This window comes from Dermacentor silvarum, chromosome 2 (assembly GCF_013339745.2).
Source record: "Dermacentor silvarum isolate Dsil-2018 chromosome 2, BIME_Dsil_1.4, whole genome shotgun sequence".
Lineage (NCBI taxonomy): Eukaryota > Metazoa > Arthropoda > Arachnida > Ixodida > Ixodidae > Dermacentor > Dermacentor silvarum.
In genome coordinates this window covers 108,121,190-108,145,841 of record NC_051155.1, presented here as the reverse complement: position 1 = coordinate 108,145,841, position 24,652 = coordinate 108,121,190, and the positions used below count along the sequence as shown (strand labels likewise).

The following is a 24,652-nucleotide window of genomic DNA, read 5'->3' as shown; positions in this document are numbered from 1 at the left end:
CTCTATGTTCCTCCAATTACCCTGCCTTGCGCTAGCGTATTCCTACTTGCGCCTGCAAGCTGGAATACGCTTGGAATACAGGAATAATTGGAGATCGCAGGGAGAGGCCTTCGTCCTGCAGTGACCATAAAATATAGGCTGATGATGAAGATGATGATGGTAATGATCACTTCTCACCCGCCGCGGTGGCTCAGTCAGCTAAGGCGTTGTGCTGCTGAACACGAGATCACGGGATCGAATCCCGGCCGCGGCGGCCGTATTTCGATGGAGGCAAAATGCAAAAACGCCCGTGTGCTTCCGTTTTACTGCACGTTAAAAAACCCCAGGTGATCAAAATTAATCTGGAACCCTCCACTACGGCGTGTCTCATAATCAGAACTGGTTTTGGCACGTAAAACCCCCAAAAGAAGAAGAATGTTCACCTCTCTTCAAATTGCTTTGCGTGCTTTTTTTGAACAATGCTAACGACTCACAAAAAAAAAACTACGAAAAACTGTTCTAATAATTTACAACATTTATTAGGGATGGAAACATCCCCACATGCCTGCAGCGGTCATAAATAAAAATAATTTACTCAGTCACCGAAGTGTGGCTAAGCCGGATTCACTCGCAATCAGAATCAATAGCCGCCATGCGCAGCAGCACTTATACTCGCACTAAACGTAAAATAAAGAAAAAAAGAAAGAGGCGCAGTGTCGCCCCAACGGCGAAGCATCGATTGCAATAGAAAATTAGTAGACAGCTATATGAAGTAAGGATAGTAGTTTTATCGGCCGTATAAACTTGCAAACATTTGCTTACTAACTGAATTATCAAGCATGTTGTCAGCGCGCCCAAGCAAACATGAACACAGCACACTCTATGACCTCTGACACTAACCATCAAAACGCTGGCGTATGTGCGGCACCAACAGCAGCAAGCAGTGATCTTCGTACTGTCTATCGCTTCAACGGAAACTGAGCGGCAAAAGCACAGCGCGTACAAAGGTATTAGCAGTCTGCGGATCGCTTTAAGATACCGCGCGCAGATTACCGCCAAAATAAAGCGCGCGACCCGCGTATGTAGTACTCCCCAGGCGCACGGACAGCCGCAGTCACTACAAACTAGCAGATACGCGCGCGCTTGTCCCCCCCCCCCCCCTTTTTTTTTTTTCAAAGCGCACGCTTTATCGATAAAGTGACCGCGCGTTCAAGACTTGTACTCTGCGCATGCGCCGCTGCCTTCTCCTCTGAGCCTTGCAAGAACCCTAAGCTTAGCGCGCTGCCACTGCGCCGTCTATAGTGATGTCTTGTGAGCATTAGCAGGAGGCACCTTCGCGTTTGAGCAGGTGGAGAATCCGAGATAGGAGAACCAAGCGAAGCGCCATTGTGTCCGTTGTGGTTTTCATGCGCACAACTTTGGAAATGCAGAGGACTTTAAAACGCTCGCTGGTTTTTCAACGAGGTAGTACCATCGTGTCCAGGCCCTTTGGATGCTGCCTCACTCGTCTCACTTGTGAAATTAAGCGAGTGCCTGCCCATACAGACAAGTTGACAACTGACGTCTGCGACCTGATCGGTCCGAACAGGTGAGTGAAGTCTTCCATTATTAACGCATACCCCTTCGAATACTCGACGTCTTTAGTAGAGGTTCACTGTCGCAGTAAGCGTCGACCGTCAGCACGAAAGCAATGTGAAGTGCATCGTCATGATACTTTGACTTGCGTGAACTATAATACTATACGCGCGCGATCGTACATGGTTCTTTATGGCAGCCTTGCACATCTGGCGGCGTCAAAGTCGGCTACCACGTCAGCAGGAGCGCAAGTGCCCGCGCTTAAGCCACCCAGAGTGACCAAAAGTGGTCGGCGCTGACTGATTCGGAAAATTGTTCGATCTCGTTCTAATGGAGGGGTGCGTCTTTATGAACATTGCGTGGCGGTAAGTTTTAATAAAAGGAAAAAGTGGGAGCTATCGCATAGTTCTGAGCCGTTCTGTACCAGGACGGCAGTGTTACAGAGAGAGTGCTCCTACAATAAGGCATGTACGAGGTATTCAGTTGGCAAAACTTATCAGGCGCTAATACGAGCCGAGGAGGCAGTGAGGGAACCTTCAGGAACAAGTGAAAAGTGAACGTGCGTGGTTTTGATTGTGTAAGGTAATTACTGTGTAAAACAACTACTGTGTTTATGTAAGGTTCGTGTAGGCGCGGAATGCTTGATCGCGTAGAGAATCGGCCTTTGAGGATTATTCGTTCTCGCAAAATTGGTTCCCAGTGGCAGATCTATTATTCCAGTTTAAGAAATTGAGAGAGTAGCCTTTAAAAAATAGCAACAGTTTGCTCAAGTGGCAATAGGTTGAAAAAATGGCTTTGTATGTAGTTTGAATAATGTATTCCAAAATGTATGGTCATGCTGCACAGCGTATTCACAAACATGCTAACAGCCGCACAACTTATTTCTATTTTCACAACTGCCGTGATCTGCACCTTTGTGGTAGTTCTTTAACGTGTGACACTTTGTTCAGCGTCCTCATGCCGCTCCCGCGCCCAAAAAGTCATTCCTGTGTCAAATTATGAGCCCGAGCTCCTTCGCAGTGAAGCCAGCACACATTGCCATGACGAAAGTTAAAACGCGCATGCGAGCGCCAGCAACGAAAGTGGGTAGACACTCAGGCGTAAGAAAAAGCAAGCTGCATATTCGCTCGGCGCATCGCTCATCGAAACAATTCGTTTTCGCGGCTCTCGGCAAAAGAAACGCGCCGACTGCGGTTTAATGTATACCGCGGTGTCACGGCGCCTGTAAACAAAGTAACTGCACCGTCTGCACGCCTGTGAGAGATCTAACGGGGCAATCATGGCCCGGTGGCACTTTGAGGGACTAGGAACAGGAGATAGAGCGTGTTATCTTATGCCACCGTCGTGCGGCAGTGCGCTCAAAGAATTAAAATAACATGACGTGTGGATGTAGTTCACAAATGTAGCGCCTGCATCTTCTTTTTACATGAAACGTCTTATCTTCTTTATATTTTTGTTTGATGGCAATAATAATGTAGCTGCAGAGATCACAAGTGCCTGGTTATTCGCGACCGATGATTACACCGTGATATTTTTGTTTGTGTTCTGCTTCTCTTTTATTTCAAAAAGAGAAAAGTTAATGGCGCAGTAATGATGACATCGCAAGTTGGACAGCCCAAACAAAAATATCGCAGTATAGGGGGTGCATCATCGCACAGCACGATCAAACCGGACGTGCGCGCCTGTCAATGGTGACAACTGGACTGCGCGCCCTATGCCTTCAGGCTTGTTATGCTTCGGCCACGCGCTCCGCTGTTCGCATTTCTTTTCATCGTGATAGTACGTATATGCCATGTGTATTCGCGTATAGCTTGTAGACAAATGTAGGTTGATCGTCCCATATTCGTTGCCACGTGAGGGTATAAAATTATTCGCATGCTGGTCGGCCCAGATACTGAAGAAATGTATTTCTAATTTGAAGAAGACACATACCTTTATTGCAGCGCGCACTAAATGATATTATGGGTAGCCGAAAATTTTTACAGCTCATTGCCACAGGCGGCGCCGTCATTCAGACTTGGCAAATCCCTTTTTTTTGTGTGTGTGTGTGTGTGTGTGAAAATTGGGTTTTTTTACCGCGGGATAATTCTTCATGCTTCCAGAAATGGTCAAGATTATTTTGTCTTTTTAAAAATTGACCAGGGTTCCTACGCGCTTGACCAACTCTGAATATGAATATTATACCAAACTTTGTATGTTTATGCGAGCGTCTATTCAGAATGTTATTCATTTCCCTTGCAGACTGTTCAAAAGCAATGGAAAAATATCTGATCAGGAAACGGAAAGCCCCCGGTGAAGACTGCGAGGAGAGCCGTCCCTCATCCAGCATTTCCAGTTCAGTCGCTGAAGCTCCACCGCGCGCTGATGACACTAGCACACCAAGCTCTGTGTGCCCTGTGCACTGCAGAAGCCGGTCCTTCCAAAATTCGATCCATCGGCGAGGTTTCTGATGCACCATCTACAGAAAAACAGGGGCGGCGCTTCCAGCCTACCTGGAAAAGTACCTACAAGTGGTTATCTTACAATGTCCACAGTGACAACGCGTTTTGCGAGACCTGTTGCACAGCATCAGAGATGAAACAGCCGCTCCCTAACACTTCCCAAGACAAGGATTCTTACCTGGCATTTGTGAAAAATGGTTTCTCAAACTGGAAAAAGGCAATTGACATATTTAAATCCCATGAGAGGTCTAATTTTCATAAGGAGGCATGTAATTCCGTCGTAGCTGCAAAAGGCAGCGCGAATGTGGCATATGCTTGCGCCAAGGGAAAGGCGAAAGAAATGGACGACGCCCGACAGGCTCTCCTAGCAACACTGTCGTCACTACTGTACCTGTCGACCCAAGGCTTAGCAATACGTGGCCACGAAGACACAGAGAGTAATTTGAGGCAGCTGCTGGAACTCCGGGCTAATGATATTCCTTCATTGCGATCGTGGCTTTTAAGAACCAAATACAAATGAATTTCTCACCAGATTTTAAACGAGATGGTGGAACTCATGGCACATGACATCCTTCGTTCACTCACAGACGAAGTTCGTGCGGCAGAGCACTACGCTGTCATTATGGACGAGACAGCAGGCATTTCTGGCAAATAACTTTCAGTTTGTTTTCGGGTGGTCACAGAAAGCCTGGAAGTAGAGGAGCTGTTCTGTGGGTTTTTCAACACGACGGACACCACAGCGACGAGCCTCTTTGCTATATTGAAAGACATTCTTTGTAGATTTAATCTGCCCATTGAAAAGTGCCGCGGGCAGTGCTATGATGGTGCGGCAAACATGAGAGGAAAGCACCGAGGAGTACAAGCTCTCATACAAGAACAGGAACGTCGCGGGCTATATGTACACTGCCTAGCGCACATCCTGAATTTGGTTTTGCATGATGTCGGCCAGAAAGTAGACATGTGCCGTGATTTTCTTTACGCCGTCACTGAACTGATAAACTTCGTGACCTGCTCTCCAAAGCGCGTTGCTTCTTTTCAAGAGATTCAGGTAAAAGAGGATGTGAACTTGCGAAAATTCTGCCCGACAAGGTGGACGCTAAAGGCTTCATCACTGCGATCAGTTCTTTCAAATTATAGCAGTCTCATAACGTTTTTCTCTGAAACAGCATCCGAAGAGCGAACTGAGGCCGGTGCGAAAGCCAGCGGATTTTTAAGGATGCTGTTCAAGTCTGAATCGTTTTTCATGGTGACGCTTCTGACAAAAGTGTTTTCACGAATGGAAGCACTGAATACCGCCTTACAAAAAAAGAACGCTCAGGTTTGACCAAGCGAAGAAAATGGTGAAATCCGTCACTGCAAGCGTCGCTGAACTGAGGCAAGTTTTCCCTTGGTTTGGGAGGAGGTGTTGGCAGAGGCAGGAAAAGTAGGAGTTGAGGACCCGTGTGTTCCAGCTGCTAGGCGAAAGAAAACTCCACATATCAAGAAGGTTCCTCAGCTCACGTGTTCACATCAGCGGAGGACATGTACCGCCAGAGGTACTACGAAGTACTTGACACTGTACTGTCCTCGTTAAGCGACAGATATCCACCTGAGATGTGGCAGCATATGTCACACATTGAGCAGTTTGCCACAGGAAAGCAAGACGAAGCATACATAACAAAGTTCTACGGCGACGACCTTGAACGAGGACGGCTGATTTTGCACAGAGACATGCTCATTGACATCGTAAGCCAACAAAAGTCGGCACCATTGCATACATTCGAGGACGTCGTGCAGATGTTTTCGGGGGAGAAGGGCGAACACCTGCGAAACCTTTTGCCAGAAATGGCCATGGAAGCTAACAAAAATTGCGTTAACCATACCGGTCTCGTCAAGCACATCCGAGAGGTCCTTTTCTTGTCTTCGGCGACTGAAAACGTACATGCGGTCGACGACTGGACAAGCCCGTTTGAACCATCTGGCCATTTTGCACACTCACAAAGAACTCTCCCGCAAAATCAATTTAAATAAAATTGCCGACGACTTCATAGCTAGAACAAGTGCCCGAATGAACACATTTTCCCTCAAGGTGAAACCATCCCATCAGACAACGAAATGATGTCTTTAATAGGAAAGAGAAAGTTGCCAACTCACAAGTTAAAGCTAACCATTTGGCTAAGAAAACAAAGCAAAAAGTTATTTCCAGGAACGAAAACGGGGTGCATGACAGGGCAAGTAGGGTGAGGCCTTTTGGGTACGGAAAGACGCTTCGTTGCGCTATTTCTAAAGCTTCCCAGTCTATGCTGTGCTTTTTCCTTATTAATATTGCCACGGGGATATGAGTAGCAAAAGGGATAGGAAAATTATATTTACACGATATATACAAAGAGAGACGGCTGCAGGCAAGATGGCAGAACAACAACACGAGCGCTGCTCCGATCGTCGTCTTCACCGCCTTTTTGGCGCATTCTTCCATGCTCGGCATAGCGCGTAACATAGAACCCCCGCCGTCGAGAGCGCCGTCTCGGCGCTTAAGGAGCAGTAGGATCTTGTCCGGCAACATAAGGCTTAAGGCGGGATACGTGCACGATATCAGTGGCGGACGCGGTAGATGAGCGACTGTCCAATGGAGTGATCTCGTACGTGACGTCGGTGACCTGGCGTAGGACCTTGTAAGGCCCGGAGTATCGGGAAAGAAGCTTTGAAGACAAGCCAACGTGGCGGCAAGGCGTCCAGAGGAGGACCAAAGAGCCCGGAGAATAATTAACGACTCTGTGATGGCTATCGTAGCGGGCCTTCTGGGACAGCTGGGAGGCAGAAAGACGATCCCTGGCAATCTGGCGAGCCGTTGCAGCCCGAGAAGCTGCATCGCGGGCGTAGTCGGTAACAGGGCGCACAGGTGATGGTAAAAGCGTCTCGAAGGGCAATGTGGGATGGCGGCCAAACAAGAGGTAAAAGGGGGAAAGCCAGCGGTGTCATGGCGTGACGAGTTGTAGGCGAATGTCACATAAGGCAAGGTGCTGTCCCAATCACGGTGGTCTGAGGAAACGTACATGGAGAGCATTGTGGTCAGCGTGCGGTTGAGGCGCTCAGTAAGCCCATTGGTTTGCGGGTGGTAGGCAGTGGTTAGCTTGTGACGGATGGAACACGAACGAAGAATGTCGTCGACGACTTTGGACAGAAAGGAGCGACCACGGTCGGTCAGCAGCTGTCGAGGAGCGCCGTGGTGAAGAATAACGTCGTAAAGTAGGAATTCCGCAACGTCAGTGGCACAGCTTGTCGGTAGTGCCCGCGTGATAGCGTATCGTGTCGCGTAGTCCGTAGCGACGGCAATCCACTTGTTCCCAGTCAGAGATGTTGGGAATGGCCCGATGAGATCAAGGCCGACGCGGTAGAACGGGACACCGGGAATGTCGATGGGCTGAAGAGGACCGGCTGGCGACAAGGATGGATGCTTGTGACGCTGACAAGACTCGCAAGAAGCAACGTATCGGCGCACAGAGCGGTGGAGGCCTGGCCAAAAGAACCGACGCCGAACGCGATCGTACGTGCGAGTTGCTCCGAGATGTCCAGCTGTTGGGGCATCATGAAGCTGTTCGAGGACAGTGGAACGGAGTGTTTCGGGTACAACTAGTAGAAGCTCTGGGCCATCGGAGCTGGTGTTGCGTCTGTATAAGATGCCGTCGCGAAGCACGAATAATTGTATGGACGGGGCACAGTCATGAGAGTGTAGACGGTGGATAATTGACCGCAAATGGGCATCGCTGAGCTGTTCGCTGCGTATGTCGGATAAAGCGGATATCGCGAAGACACAGGCGTCCGAATCGTGTGCTGACAAGTCGGGAGGGTCCACTGGATGACGGGATAGGCAGTCCGCATCCTGGTGCAGTCTGCCAGACTTGTAAGTGACGTCAAAGCTGTATTCTTGCAGTTTCAGTGCCCAGCGACCAAGTCGTCCAGTCGGATCCTTGAGGGAAGACAACCAGCAAAGCGCATGGTGGTCGGTGATGACCGAAAAGGTGCGGCCAAACAAGTATGGTCGAAACTTGCCGACAGCCCAAACTAGTGCGAGGCACTCGCGTTCAGTGATCGAAAATTTGCACTCTGAAGAGGAAAGAAGGCGACTGGCATAGGCGATGACGCGATCGCGACCTTGTTGCTGCTGGGCGAGAACAGCGCCGATGCCATGTCCACAGGCGTCGGTGCGAAGTTCAGTGGGGGCTGACGGGTCAAAATGGGCCAAGATGGGTGGTGACGTAAGTAACGTCGTGAGCGTGTGAAACGCAGTGGCCTGTTCAGGACCCCAAGAAAATGGCGTTTCCGTCTTCAAGAGTTCCGTGAGTGGGCGGGCAACGTCGGCGAAGTTCTTGACAAAACGTCGAAAATAGGAGCACAAGCCTACAAAGCTCCGGACGTCTTTAGTGGAACGTGGTATAGGGAAGTCTTTCACAACACGAATTTTTTCTGGGTCAGGTTGCACGCCTTCAGCACTCACAAGGTGGCCAAGCACAGTGATTTCGCGGCGGCCAAAACGGCATTTGGTAGAGTTGAGCTGAAGGCCTGCTCGCCTGAAAACTTCAAGAACTGCCGACAATCGGCTAAGGTGACTGTCAAATGTCGGTGAGAACACGATGACATCGTCAAGGTAACACAGGCAAGTTGACCATTTGTATCCACGGAGGAGGGAGTCCATCATCCTTTCAAATGTGGCTGGGGCATTACACAGTCCAAACGGCATTACCTTAAACTGGTAAAGTCCATCAGGCGTAACAAATGCGGTTTTTTCACGGTCTTGATCATCGACGGAGATCTGCCAGTAGCCTGACCTCAGGTCGATAGAAGAGAAGTATGCAGAGCCGTGTAGACAGTCGAGAGCGTCATCGATCCGCGGTAAAGGGTAGACGTCCTTGCGCGTTACCTTGTTTAGGTGCCGGTAGTCGACGCAGAAGCGCCAGCTGCCATCTTTCTTCTTCACCAGGACGACTGGTGATGCCCATGGACTACATGAAGGCTCAATGACGTCCTTGATGAGCATCTTGTCGACTTCACGCTGTATCACTTCTCGCTCGGCATGGGACACGCGATAGGGACGTCGTCTGATTGGGCTGGCATCCCCAGTATTGATCTTGTGAGTGACCACAGATGTCTGCCCCAAAGGACGGTCATTGAAGTCAAAGATGTCGCGGTAGGACTTCAATACGCGCCGCATATCGGCTGTCTGTGCAGGAAGGAGGTCAGACGCAATCATCTTGTCAATATTACCGTCGTCGAGATTGTGCGAGAAAGAGGAAGGGGCAGAGGATAAAGAAGCGTCGGTGACGAATGCAGAAACGGCACACTCATCGATAGAAGCAATGTGGCCTAGAGTCATGCCGCTTGGGATGAGTTGCGTGCACCAGCTAAAGTTCAGTATGGGTAGAGACGTGTGATTATCTGCAACTCTGATAAGGGTGTGAGGAAGAGCGACGTTTTTGGCGAATAAGACGTCAACGATCGGGGTCAAAATGTAATCGCCATCGGGAATGGGCGGACAAGACCGCAAGTTCACATACATAACGGCTTGAGGAGGTAGCCGAACGTAATCCACTGAGCACAAGCGCGGCTGGCGTGTAGTAGGAGCGTCATGGTAGCACGGTAGGTCTAGCTGAAGCAAGCCGGTTCCACAGTCAATAAGGGCAGAATGGGCAGACAGAAAATCCATACCGAGAATGAGGTCATGGGAGCATTTCTCGAGCACGGCAAGGAGTACGTTTGTGGATCGGTCGGCAACACTTATTCGCGCGGAGCACATCCCTAGCACGGGAAACGTTCCGCCATCGGCGACACGAATGAGCGGTACTGTGGGTGGTGTTAGGACCTTCTTAAGGCGGCGACGAAGCTCCGAATTCATCACTGATATCTGAGCCCCAGTGTCCACTAGAGCGACAACATGTGCGTCATCCAGTTTAACGTCTATCAGGTTTCGTCTGGTCTGCAGTGTGGTCAGAGGATTTGGCAGGCGGGTCGTCGATGCAGCATCACCTCTGGGAGCTGCATCGTCTAGTTTTCCCGAGGGAGTCGTGCAATCGGCGACGTAGGGCGGCGGAATTGGGGCGAGCGAGACGATTGGCGACGCGACAACGGCGAACGGGACTGGTGACCACGTGGGGATGGCGAACGACGATACGGCATGGGGGGAGCGTCTTCAGCGGTGGTTTGGGGATGCTCGTGGTAGGGCTGAAATCGGCCATGATCCATGTCGGGGTGACGGTTGTTACGGTTGTTTCCATAGGGAGCCTGATACCAATACCACCGGCTGTTACAATGGCGGGCCACGTGTCCAATACGACGGCAGTTAAAGCAAATTGGACGGTCATCAGCAGTCCTCCATTCGGCTGGGTTGCGAGTACGGAAAGGCGGCCTTTGACCTTGGGCGTGCGAAAGTGAGGGACGGCGGTCGATCGGCTGCGAAGGAGCTGCGGCGCACACAGAGTCCAGGCCAGCATTGGAGAGCTCCCGATGAACGATAGCTTGGACTAGTGGCACCATCTGGGAACTATGATCACAAGTACGGCCGCACGTAGAAGCAGGAGACGCAGCATCAAGTTCACGTCGGATGATCTTCTTCACGTGTTCCACGGTGAGCGGCGCCGACGGCTCAGGTACGTCTTCGCAGGACCACGTTGCTGCCGTGTTCGGAAGTCGAGCGAAGTTATTGGCAATGCGTCGACTTTTGGCGGCCTCAAAGCGCTTGCACTCTTGGATGATGGCATCGATGGTGTCGCAGTCCTTGCAGATTAGCAGGTTGAAGGCATCATCTGCTATGCCTTTTAACACGTGGCCTACTTTCTCAGACTCCGTCATGCTGTCGTCGGCTTTGCGGCAAAGGGCAAGCACGTCCTGTATATAAGTCAGGTATGACTCTGTCGCTGTCTGCGCACGAGATGCCAGCTCCTTCTTTGCTGCTGCCTTTCTCCCTGTGGACTTGCCGAACAGGGAACGCATCTTTTCCTTGCATGCATCCCAGCTCCCAATTTCCGCTTCATTATTCTGAAACCACACCTTCGCGGTTCCCTCGAGATAAAATAGTATGTTGGCCAACATGATCGTCTCATCCCAGCGATTATTCTTACTTGCACGCTCGTACAGGGATAGCCAGTCCTCGATGTCGACGTTGTCAGTCCCGCAGAATGTGCCTGGGTTCTTTAGCTGAGCCAGGACGACCGTTGTCGTTTGTGCCGCCTCGGTGGGCGCAGACACCTCTTCCGCCATCGTGGATAAAGCCAAGCGTCGGCCGCTGCGGAGCTCCGTTGTACCGTGTGGGTACCCCGCACCTCCCACCAAAATGCCACGGGGATATGAGTAGCAAAAGGGATAGGAAAATTATATTTACACGATATATACAAAGAGAGACGGCTGCAGGCAAGATGGCAGAACAACAACACGAGCGCTGCTCCGATCGTCGTCTTCACCGCCTTTTTGGCGCATTCTTCCATGCTCGGCATAGCGCGTAACAATATTTATTTGTCATATGCTGCATTAGCTGCTCAAAAACGCCATCCACGCTCTTACTACTTCCTCTCGTGCCCTTTCCCACTGTTGAGATATCGTTGTGTCTTATTTATTATTTGTTAATATTGTGAGGGCGGGGCTGGGGCGAGATGCTTGAGGCTTGACACGAAGGCAGTAACGTCGACGCAGGTCGACGTCTTTATTAATGTAGGCAAGGCATACAGAACAATACAAGGGCTAACGCGCACGAGCGCGACTCAACACAACCGTCCTACATGACAGCGGGGCAGACACCATCTCAGCTCTCCACTCCAAGCTAAAGGCGGGAAAGCAGGGGAGAATGCCAGACAGGTGCTGTCATCTGTCGGGCGGCTGGCAAAGTGGACGTGGGAGTCTCGGAGGTATCTCACATCCGGCCCCACTTTTATGATCAAAGTCTTCTTTGATTACAACTGTTAACTAAGGCTAGGCAAATGGGAGAAAACGCTAGACATGGACAACAGGCAATGTATGGCAATACTAGGCATGAATAGGTGAGGCAGGAAAATAGGCATATGACAGGCAAATAGCAACAGACAAGGCAAGGCAATAAATGTTCTACATGGATTAAAGTCAAAATTGCGATGACAAACTCTAAAGGCAAAGACAAACTCTAAAGAAATTGCAACAGGCACAAGCACAGCACTTTCAAAAGTCCACTTCATAGTCCTGAAGATGGGTAGGCGGTCTGCGCTGTCTGACTGGGCGCTGAGCGTTCAGCGGCAAAGCAGATGCAGTTTCTGAGCTACGTGACACACTGCTGGTTGATTGCTGCAGGCTGGGCGGTTCGCACTGCTGAGGGCATGAAGGCGAATCTTGTTCAGAGGACGAAGACAAAGTTGACGCTGTGTCTTTTCCAGGCACTTCACAGGCAGTGGCGGCACATAACATTTCACTTGTGAAACGTGCACTGTTCTTGGCTGAGCAAAGTGCCTGGTGGATGGACTTGAAACCTGGATGGCCCTAAATGTGGCAGGCGTAAGACGTTCTGCTAGGCGGTAGATGTCTGTGAAGCGAGGGGACAGTTTCTCAAGCCCTTGAAGCACAGGTTGTTGGCGACGGACCCACACAAAATCACCGACACCGAATGTATGCGGACGGTGTGTTCTGTCATAGATGTGCTTCCTACGACCTTGAGCTTCGCAGTTAGCCATGGCTTCGGTACGATCTGCTTGGACATCCAGAAGATAATCTGTGAGTGAGGAGTTGCTCACTGGCCGGTAGCCTTGGGATGTACCCGTAGAGTAACTCAAATGGACTGAAGCCATTGCTTGTATTGAGTGTAGTGTTTACAGCGAATGCTGCTTCCTCTAACTTAGTTATGCATGACTGACTTTCTGGGGAGGCCTTGCGGAGGACAGATAATAATGAGCTGTTGCTGCTCACACAACTGGAGAAGAAAAAGAAAAAGTACAGCACTAGCAATGCAAAAAGACAGGCAAGTCGACACAGACTTCGGCTGTACGGCACGGCATCGGGCTCTAAGTCTATGCAATGTTCCACACCTTTGAAATGGCCCATGTCATCCTCATCACGAGCAAATGTGAGATGATCTGAAAGGGTCGTAGATTGAGCTACTTGCTGCATCTCTGATAAGTCCTTTGCCACAAAAGCGGGAGGACGATCAGGATGAATTGTTATGGCTACTGTACCTTCTGGAGCAACAGTGGCTTGTTCTGGCAGGCTTTTGCACAAAGGCTTCCAAAGGGGCTCCATTCCTGGGAGAGGTGCTTCCTGGTGATCGTCTGAACATGGCACTTCAGTACATTGAGCTAGGAAAGACTGCCGAAGACTTACTGCGCATGAGGCACGTGGATACAGCTTCTGGTGTGCCTGTATGACTGTACCAGAGGCCAGATGGTGGATTTCAGCTGGATTTGGAGGCTCGAACACGAGTCTTGTATTGCTGGCACGAAACCAATCTTCACCCAGTATCACTGGCAAGACATTATTGCTGATCACAGCGGCTTCCACTAGAGCTGTTATGGGGCCCACTGTAATCTTCAGGCAGACCGTGCCTTCGGGATGCACACTTGATCCACCAACAACGGTTAGGGGCTCGCGTGTCCAGGGCATCAGAGGAAGATTCTTGATTGCAGACTTGGTCACTATAGTTATCTTGGACCCTGTGTCCGGGAACGCATCGTAGGAGCCCAAGAGTGCAATGTCAGCTGTGAAGAAGGAACACTCCAGATGGGAGCCATGGACGTCGTCCAAAGGGCTTGTGTGCAATGCAGGGGCTGCTCCATGAAGTGATGTTGAAGCTGTGGCTGGCTGCTGTGTGAGTCTCTTGCTTTGTTGGGCATTTTGATGCTAGGTGGCCCTTTTCGTGACACTTGAAGCAAACAGCTTCGCTCAATGACTGTCCTGGGCGAAACGCAGGGACACCATAACACTGTGACAGAGCCGAGTACCGAGCGTCCTGTTCAGCAGGCGGTAGATCTGCTATGCGACGGCTATGTGGAAGACTGGCAGGGCGGGACGGGGGCACACGACTTTGCTTGAAACTGACAACTGTTGGAGGTGCCACTGAAGGCATTAATGATGCAGAAGAGACTTGTCTGGAAGGCGTTGTCCCGTTATTTTGACTCCGAAGAGTCTGCTCAGGACGATCAGCCAGGTTGCTTGCGATCTGTATATGTTGCATTGCCCTGTCAAGCTGGGTGCATATATCAATGAAGTTGGATACTGACGATGGGCGTTGCGCTGCTATGCTTGTTGCGGTTCCCGCACACTGAATGCCGTGCAGGAGATATTCCACCTTCTGAGGCTCTGTCAGTGGCGCTGGACATTTCTCTATTACTCGAAGCTTTGCATAGGCATAGTCGCGAAGTGACTGAGAGCTGGACTGTACTTGGGACATAATTTGCTGCTGCCATTGCAGTAGAGTCAGCTCGTCGGCGAATGCGTCCAGGAAAGCTTTACGCCACGTATCCCAAGTCGGGAACTGCGCGCCAAGAGTCAGGTGCCAGTTTTTCGCAGTGCCTCTCAACTTGCTTGCGGCGATGAGGCGGGTTGTTTCTGGCGACCACGAAGTTAGTTGCTGTGTTCGTAGAATCTCCTGAATCCACAAACGCGCACTTTGCTTGTGGCAGTCCTCGAACAATGGTAGTGTAGACGATACGTCGGGCATCGTTGTCACTTGCAGCTGTGGCAAGGAAGGGGCCTGGTACTGCGGTGACATTGGCGAAAATGGCGTTTCAATTAGTGGCTGGGGGTACCGTGGAGCCGTTACAAAGCTGGGTGTTGTTACAAACGGCTGCGGTTGATGTGGCGGCGAAAAAACTTCATGCGCTGGCATGGCTGCGGCGTCGCAGACTGCGGGGGGTAGGACGTGCACGGTGGCGGTGGGACGTACGAGGCGGGCGCATACACTTGCGACGTTGCACCTGGTATTGCTTGACAAACCGTCGGGGGCGAGGCAGGGAATTGCACTCTGGTCGAGGAAGCTGGCGCTGAGGCTGGTCTCGGTGCTTTCGGAATCGCTGCACGAGCTTCCTCCAGGCACGCTGTCAAACGTTGAATCAGGTCGTCTCTTGTACCCGGCAGCATCGATTCCGCGGCGAATGAGCTCAGTTTGCAGAAACTTAGTGCTGAAGCATGCGACGGTGGCAGCGTCAACTTCGGCCCAATTCAATCCCGGCATGGCGCTTACTTGGCGGGAGCAGGGAGGTAGACAATGGCGGCGACACGGCGGGCTTGGCGGGAGCGAACGGCGAGGCGAGATTCTTAGTCGACTGCGCCAAATGTGAGGGCGGGGCTGGGGCGAGATGCTTGAGGCTTGACACGAAGGCAGTAACGTCGACGCAGGTCGATGTCTTTATTAATGTCGGCAAGGCATACAGAACAGTAAAAGGGCTAACGCGCACGAGCGCGACTCAACACAACAGTCCTACATTACAGCGGGGCAGACACCATCTCTCAGCTCTCCACTCCGGGAAAGCAGGGGAGAATGCCAGACAGGTGCTGCCATCTGTCGGGCGGCTGGCAAAGTGGACGTGGGAGTCTCGGAGGTACCTCACAATATGACTGTATTTTTGCGCCTGATAATTTATTACTCTATAATCATTTATTCCGCCGCCGGGAAATAAATGAAACCAGTGGCATAAGGCATGCTTTGACAAGTAAATAAAGTATTGTGTCATGGAGTCACGTTGTTTTATGCTAATAATTGTAGTCATAAGTTGTGTACAGAAATTGGTATATATTGTGTATGTTTTATATATGTTATGTCTTATCTTTTCAACTGACCTTTAGTCAGGAAAATATTTCTTGAATGTGTCTTTGTATATTAAAACTTTCACAAATCGTTACATGGCTGTTTTCATTTATGTGTAGTTGTGGCACAAAACACACATATCTCCCTAACGTGAATAACTGAATCGGCTTTTCGCATAGCTCATACGAGAGACGCGAGTTGATGCGAGGGGACTCAGGTTATGAAATTGAACTATATATATATATATATGACCGCTTAGGCAAGCTGGTCGGGCCCCAGCCCCCCAACCCGGGCAAATGAAAACTTTCCGCCTATTGGCAAGACGGCTTCTGTATTCCACGAGTCCCGAAGATACGCATCCTCGGCATGCATATAGCAGCCAACAGGTCAAACGCAGAAGCTATCCGCAAGATCGAAGGCAAGGTTACAGCGGCTACCCGCCTGATCGAGCGCATTACAAACAAGCACACAGGCATGAAGGAGGACAGCGTCATGCGCCTCATACACTCCTTCGCAATCAGTCGCATTCTTTATGTGGCTGCCCTCCACAACTGGAATGTCACCGAAAGGGAGGAACTCAACACCCTTATACGCAAGACTTACAAGATCGCCCTTGGCCTACCGGAGTCCACGAGCACTGCTCGTCTGCTACAGCTGGAGGTATACAACACGCTTGAGGAAATCGTGGATGCGCAAAGAGCCTCGCAACTCGAACGCATGTCCCTGACAGCCACGGGTCGGCACATCCTGCAGAAACTCGTCCAACACGGTCAGAACAGGTCATTCCACCCGACATCAGTGACACGCTGATCGTCGCCCCTATCCCTCGAAACATGCACCCCGAACATAACGGAGGCCGCGGTCATATCTCCGCGGACATACGCCACCGCATGTACCGGTACAGTAGCACCGCGTAACCAGATCTCGAGACCTATAAACACTCACAAAAATATGTGGGCACTTTGCTCCATACTTTAAGATGTAGGCTTTTCAGGCGGAATGATGACCGCAAGCGAGCATTTTTTCACGATAGAAGCTCGCTGACAAGACCGGACAAGACTGCAAGCACCCACGTCAATGACGTCACCCAGTCGGTATGCTAGTGCTAGTCATGGGGTAAGGGTCAATTAAGAAGACGGCGTAAACGCCACACTCTCCCGCGCAGGACCGAGCCACACCGCGTCCTGGCGGCGGCGGAGGAGGGAGACAAAAGGCCACATAGCATCATGTAGCTGCTATGTAGGACGGAAAAGTAGGCAGAAAACAAAGCGAAAAAATGCTTAGCCAAAGACATGCAAGCAGAAGAGGCTATCGACACGGACAAGCACAAACTTTCAACTAAATTTTCATTCTGTCAGATGCGCACATATGAGGACTTACGCTCACATGCACAATGAAGCAACAAAGATAAACCCGTTGAAATATGAGCATGATCATTACGTCACCGCAACATTCCGCGCTTGAACCTTTCTTCGCTGCTAAACAGATAAATAAATAGAAGTTTCACTAACACATGCCTTCCCGCTCGAGGCAATATAAAACGCTTCTATCAGCTCTCTGTCAGTGGCACGGAGCAAGAATAATTGCTTTTTTTTTTTTTTTTCTGTGGGCAGCAGAGAATCTTGATCCTCCGAAGCCGCGGAGCGCACATGCAAACTCTACACTGAGCCGACAAATGCGCAATACCGTTGTTTCTTGCAGAAATTGCAGAAAATTCCACTGCACGATCATTAAAGCAGCGGTCAGTTTTCCCCTGCTTCCAGTGCTGCTGGGGGTGAAGTGGAAAAACGCCCGCATATCCACGTATAGCACCAAAGAAAAACTATAGAGACTGAAGACCTTGCGGAGACTATCGTTAGTTTAATAACTCCACCGTTCCTAATCGTTATCCCTAGTCCGGCATACAATACTTTACTTTTGCTGTACACGGCACCACCATCATCTCAGGAAGGAATCTTGTCTGCGCTTACCATCTGATTCCGGTGGCTGAAGACGTCCACAAGGCGGGTCACCACCCTTTTCGGCCTCCCGGTTTGTGTGCCATTCTGCGTGCGTAACGCCGCATGGTGATTTCAACGTTTCATCGACTCGGTGACACACCGTCAACCATTCGTTTTCGTGTACGTTGACGACGTCTTGGTGACGAGTACATCTCTCAACAAACAACTGCAGCACCTCCGTTGGAGCAACTGTCCGCACATGCATGGTATCGTCATCACTGAGGCAAAGAGTGAGTTCCGTGTCCTCGCGACGTCGAATTCCTGGGTCATCCCATTTTTCAGTCCAATTGTGATCCGCCCTAATCTATCCAAAATGCCGGCCGCTGCAGATTTTTGCAAGCACAGCACCGTCAAGACATTTCGGGCGTGGTGCGTCATACTGGGTTGTTCAACTTGTCCCGCCACCTTCGTCGCTCTGTTGAGCCGCTTGCTCAGCGTGAAGTAAAACGCGCTCGCTCTGCCTTAGGATTCAGGCGCCTATGAGGATTCATAACGTCAAAGATTCTGCGCGATATAAAATGTAAAATCGCGACTTGAGGCAAACGGAGATCAGCTGAAGCGCTGACGAAGACGATTAATTAACCGATAACTTTCAAGTGGGGGCTTTTATTACAAACGCGAAATATAACACCCGCTCTTACTTTTTAATTTTTCTCTATTTTTTATTTTTTGCCTGCGAAGCGCTTTTCTGCCTTCTCGTGTGGATTTCTGAAGAGGAGAAATTGCCTGCGCCACATGAAATAATAATCAGGGAGATAATTAGACAAGCTTACAGATTTTTTTCTTTAATTATTCACTTTATTGTACAAGTTATAATAGCGAAAAAGAACCGGAGCAGTAGCTTAGCGCCACTTTTCAATCCACGATTTCAGATTTAGCGCCGAGCACTGCCGTTGTAGCGCTCATCATCGGAGGTATCTCGGGTGCCTCGACGCCAGCGCCGTATAGGTGTTCAAGGCGTTCGCTTCCGCACAGCTATCCAAGCTGTTTTGCAGTGTAGATAGCCAACAAACCAATTCTAAAGTATCATTCTGTTCAGAAGAAGAAACGGCAAACCGACAAAACCGGCGACAGCTTGAACGCACACTTCGATTGGCGTTGACAACGCCTTGTAAAATACCAACGCCTCCTATAAAGACAATGCCTGGAAAATGAGCCGTGAACTCGCTGCCCTACCCTCGGATTTTTCTCTCCCCCACTAGTAGGTAGGCGAGCGCCCCTGACGGGCGATCCTTGTAAACATGCCGGCGCGCGGCGGCCGGGAGCCAAGCAGCTGGCTTGTCGCGAGCAGACGACACCTTGCCGACCGCGCGTGGTCACCGCTGCTATATGCAGACGATTACACTCAAGTGGTTTCTTTATCGCTGTTCTGAGATCATGCGAGTCACCTTACAGGGCTTTTTGTCGCTGGTCAGTTTGTTTTAGTACAAAAATTTGCTGGAGAGCTGCAAATGTCCGCGCGGCGTCAGCGGCGCTGAAACTTACGCCGACGTTTTTTTTTTCTCCAGGGACGCCAGCGGGAGCTCGCGCTCTCCGCCGGCGGACAGCGCGCTGCCGACTGCTCCCGGCTACGCCATTGGCTAAGTTGATGGTGTCACGTGACCAGGCAGTAGGTAGGCGAGCGCTCTCGCACGGCGCCTGGTGACAACACGCGGCAGGGACCTCTCTATGGGAAAAAGAGCGACGTTCCAGGCATTGTCTTTATAGGAGGCGTTGAAAATACGCACATTCGTCGGCGTCGGTGGTTCAGTGGTAGAATACTCGCCTGCCACGCGGGTGGCCCGGGTTCGATTCCCGGCCGACGCATTTTTTTTTTTTTTTCTTTTTGCATTTTTTTTTTCTGCAGCATTTTCGCTGAACGCAGCGACTTTTTTCCCCTTTCTTTTTTTTTCTTATTACCACTTATTTCCTTCCGCAGCACCAAAACAGTTCACCATAAGAGTACTTCACGACCTAATATGCTTCACGACCTAATAGTTGGTTATACTTCACTGGTGCGTCCACTACTTGAATATGGTGATGTCGTTTGGACCCGCACACTAAGACTGATACAGATAAGCTGGAAAAAGTACAAAAAAGAGCACTCAGGTCCATTTTTAATGCCTACGGAAGACAGGTGTCACTATCCGATCTCCGTTCAAGGTCTGGTCTTCCAACATTGGAGGAACGCCGTAAGTAATTACACCATCTCAAGATGCTTTACACGATAGTCAACGGCCAAACTAAAATGAATTTTGACAAATACTTATAGTTTAACACGTGTAGAAGCACCCGCGGAAAGCACGAACTTACCCTTATTGTGCCCCAGGCTAAAGATGTCGCTTATCAATTTTCATTTTTTCGTAGAACGATAAGAGATTGGAACAGGCTTCCACAAGAGGTAACGAACAAGCGTACTGCGCCGACTCTTTCTTATCAGCTATTTCTCAGATGTGAGCGAAGCACGCAATTCCTTTCGTACCGAATTTTTATTTAACTCGTGTCTTTAGTTTCGCTGGTATTGTTCTGCGCAGTAGCGTACAAGTATGATCTGTGCTGCACTGTGTATGATCTTGCTGTGTTCGAATTTTATTTCGACATTTTCTTTGCTTCAATAACTGAGGCTAACGGGGCTTATAATGTATTTTTAGACACATTCGCGAAGATTGTATTTCGCTCACTTACCTGTTTGAACGTGCAGAAATCACAGAAAGCTGTACTGAAAATTTCTTAATTCACGTTCTTCCGTTGGCTGGGCTATCTTTAAACTGTATCGCATTGAGTTGAGCGAAAAGCTGTGAAGAGCAAGAACAGAGTATAATTATTTTTAATCTTGATATATCCCGCATGGTCGCCGCGACATACTCTGCACCCGACTTAACACACTGCAACATTCCCATAATTTTCACACCCAACCATTAAACATGCTTGTTGATGGCAAAGAGTTATCTGGAATTGAATTGGCTGAAACATTTAACGACTGTCCTACCAGTATCCCAGCGACCAGTGGCTTGCCTGACGCAATTGATTATGTTCGTGCTCACGCTGATAGCTCTATATTTGTAAGAACTATAGACTACATCACGAAAAATTGCATGTGTTATCCAAAATTTGAAAATTAACGCTATCTGTGACAGTCAAGGACTCCAGGAATGACCTGTTAATTATGTAGCCACTATAATTGATCCAGTTCTCACAGATATTTTAGCACTTGTATAACGGTTAGCATTTTTTATAGAAACTGGGGTTAGCCCGAATCTCTGTTTTTTAATAAAGAGGAAGATCAAAATGGCGTAATTATAGACCAATGTCCATTTTGCCAATTCTTTTTCAAATATTTCAGAAAAAAGAGTTGGACACTCGACTTTACAAAGTTATTGATAAGCACACAATACTTACGCCCCCTCATCATGTATAGGCTTAATAAAAATAAATTAACGGAGTTAGCGTTGCTGCACCAAGAAGAATGTATTCTTCAGCACTTTGAAAATAAGTTATTTGTAATCGATGTTTTCGTTCACTTTTCAAAGGCCTGTGCCCTGGTGAACTATGATATAGTGCTTGAGAAGCTCCAATTATATGGCATTCATGGTCATGCTTTAGAACTATTGAGAGGTTAGTTGTGTATAACTCGCTGTTCTATCCTTATCTAAATTATTTTCAATTTCTATGGGGAACAGCAACATATTCTAGTTTGCAGCGGATTCATTTGGTTAAAAAAAAGTTGTGTTCATATTTATAACACAGCACATGTGTACCAGCCTATGGGCACTAATAGAAAACAAATTGCTCAAATCGCTAACTCAATTTCTAATGTTAGACAAATTTCTTGTGGGGTGCTTCAAGGTAGCGTTTTAAGGCCTCTGTTATTTAACTTATACTTTAACGATATTGCACGTAATAATTACAAAGCAAAATTTATTATAGATGCTGATATTAGCATTTCTTGCAACAGATGTCGAAGAGTTAGTATCACTGTGTGATGAAACAATGCAGTCACTACAGCATTGGTCGGACTCGAACTGCATGGCAGATTAATGAAAGAAAAAGTAAAATAGTACTATTCACGGTTAAAAAAAAACCAATTACACCCACCACACCAAGCAATCGTTCTTAACTCTCGTAATATTTCAATTGTTGACAGTTTTAAGTGTCTCGGAGTTAAATTTTCGTCTAATATGTCCGTGGAGAACCGTGTAAACCACTTCGTTAAAAAAAATTTGCTCAAGTCACGGACGCAGTAGATCTTGTCAGATATCAGCTAACTTCAAGAACAAAACGAGTTGTGTATAACTCGCTGTTCTATTCTTATCTAAGTTATTTTCAACTTGTATGGGAAACAGCAACATATTCTAGTTTGCAGCGCGGATTCCTTTCATTAGAAAAGTTGTGTTCGTCATATTTATAACACAGCACATGGGTACCAGCATATGGGCACCAAGCGCCGATCTTTTTTTTTTTTTCAAATGTTCCAGATGATTAGCAAACATAATTTACACAAGTGTCGGCTAACTGTAAAATTTAAACTAAAGACTCAACATAACGCATATAGCCTGGAAGGTCTGGCACACTTAGATCAAAATATATTGCATTGCCCAGCAAGACATGGTGAGCCTTGGGCTTTATGCACATATCATCTGAACTTCAGCAAACAAAAATAAAGAGGCAAGCGTGAAAGGTTTGTTAATGATTATATTAAATTTATCGTTCCACTGTGACGCGTACAGAACATTATGCCGCCTTGAAAACATAGTTTGAATTACTTGGGTGGTAGATGGCACATATTGGGGAAGGCAGCTTGTTCGGACCACAATTTGGGCCTCTGCGAAAAAAAAAAAAAACTGGCTACATGCCACTTATAGGCTATTGCAAGAATTGAAACCGAAATCAGACCGATGATCGGTTGCACTATGCCTATCCGACTAGGTCGACTAGCGCACTCTACAGATACACTGAGAGCAACACTAAATCAGTTTAGGCTGGCAAAGTATTTTTCAGCGCCCTATTTACATTCATTTGGCGAGAATTGGTTTACTACTCCTAGAAAACGTTAAGGCCAATCTTCCCCATTATTATGAAGTTTGGCTTAATTAGTCCTTCGTTCCTTTAGAATGCCACGCCAAAGATTCTTTCTTTTACCGAAGAACACACTACACCCCAACAGATGATCTCAAAGTGCACGGCGAGCTGGCGCGGGATCTTAAAGGCGGCGTCGCCTCCAGTTTCTGCATTTCCCGCCTTACTAAGCCTCCTCTGATGATAACAGCGGCGTTTGTTATGTTGCATAGGCGTAATACCAATACATTCTAACGTAATATTCTAAACAGCAGATTCATTTTCCCGACGAATAAATACGTGTAGATAAACTGCATGGGCTGTTTTACGCTGTCTTTCTTTTTTCTGGTTATTTCTGATCAGAAAAATGCAGCGGCGTGTGTTCCTCAAAGAAAACGCATATTCATGCGCCAGAGAATCGACGACCTTGACTTGCATTTTCGCGAAACTCTTCACCATCCTGCCAATGAACGGATTTTGTGTGCGTCAGTTGTGAGTGATACTCGTGTCTGTGAAGGGATCAATCGGGCCATTCCATTTTTAGGAGCAAAGCTCCTTAGGCTCTCACGATGTCCGTTGTCGCCGTCGTCGTCGTAGCTCCCCGTCGCGCACGCAGCGCGCATACCGACGCTCCGAAACCCCTCTCCGAGCAAGCTCACGACGTCATGCGCAGAACCGTTCGCAGAGCGCATACCGACCGCGCGCAAGTATTGCGCCGGCGCCGCGCCGCTACACTTAGCACTGCAGTATGGAGAGAGAGAATAAAACATTTATTATTGAAAATTAACAGCCGTTTAGTGGCGAGGAGCGCGAACGTAAGCGCAAACGTCGTGGCTCTGATCCTACACTTCGAGAACGAGACGCGGCAGCCCAACGGCAACGCCGCGAAGCTAACCCCGAGCTGCGAGCACGAGAAGCAGCAGCACGCCGGCAGCAACGGCAGCAAGACCCCGAATCGAAAGCTCGAGCAGCAGAAGTAATCGTCCAAGGAGCTTCGCTCGATCATCAGCATTCACTTCGTGGATCTGCTGCAATTTTTTCTGGTACATCGGGGTGGTGGCATGCAGCCACGAACAAGTCGGGGGTGAAGGTGTATATGTCCTTAGAGAAGGTGCTTTGTGCCCGAGATCGCTGAAATCTCTCTTTATCTCCTTTTATTGCGATATATGGACACTCGATCCAAGCGAAATTTTGTCGTCCTCGTCACCGTTTAGTTCCGTATATATTTAGGTATATGTATGCTATATGTCATGCCATGCTATGTGGCATGCGGTATATGTGGGTTGTAATGCAACACCATTCTATCACTAAAGTTGCTAATACCAGCTAGGTCTTACAATCTTAAAAATTATTCCTCGGAATTTTGAGAATGGCAGCCCACAAACACATATCATGAAACAAAACACCGACAGCGCATGCCTTTTATCTTAAATCTTCTAAGACTTCAATATTAAAAGTGCGAAACAATAAAAGAGCTAGAACCTGAAAATTATGCAATTTTATTGGCACGGCTGTGCACTATACCTCCGGGATCGGCCCAGAAAGGAGGTTTGAAACATACCCGATACGGAAAAGTGGGGGTAAAGTCACTTAGAAAGATGTTGGCTTTAATTAATGAACATAAATGAAATTGTCTGATGGCAGGGTCCAAACAGTGGACCCCTAACACAACAACTCGTTTTTACTTAGCTTACGTTTACTTCAATTCACAGTGCCACTACGGCTACGAGTCTTATACTTCGTGTAATATTCTAGCATGTTGCTATCGCATCCATTGCTTCGCCCTTATGGCGAAAATATGATTTTTTAGACGACCCAGTCATCTGTCCTCGTCACACACTTGGCGATTCTTCCAGTTCGTGCAGTGGTGCGTGCAGCGATGGACCTAGCACGGG

At 48.7% G+C, this 24,652-nt stretch overlaps 1 protein-coding gene and 1 non-coding gene across 2 annotated transcripts in view; one reads left to right on the top strand and one right to left on the bottom strand.

Moving 5' to 3' along the window:
• LOC119440282 (uncharacterized) overlaps positions 1-15,150 on the bottom strand; it is a 58,172-nt gene extending 43,022 nt beyond the window's left edge. Inside the window, exons 1-2 of the mRNA XM_049662850.1 lie at positions 14,913-15,150; positions 13,302-13,630 (exon numbers count right to left, since the gene is read on the bottom strand). Of these exons, the coding sequence (XP_049518807.1) occupies positions 13,302-13,630; positions 14,913-15,150 (567 nt within the window). The remainder of the gene's footprint in view (positions 1-13,301; positions 13,631-14,912) is intronic.
• A 4,308-nt stretch (positions 15,151-19,458) lies between these two features.
• Trnag-gcc (transfer RNA glycine (anticodon GCC)) lies at positions 19,459-19,529 on the top strand. Its single transcript has one exon. It is a non-coding gene; the product is annotated as a tRNA-Gly (tRNA).
• The last annotated feature ends 5,123 nt before the right edge of the window (positions 19,530-24,652 follow it).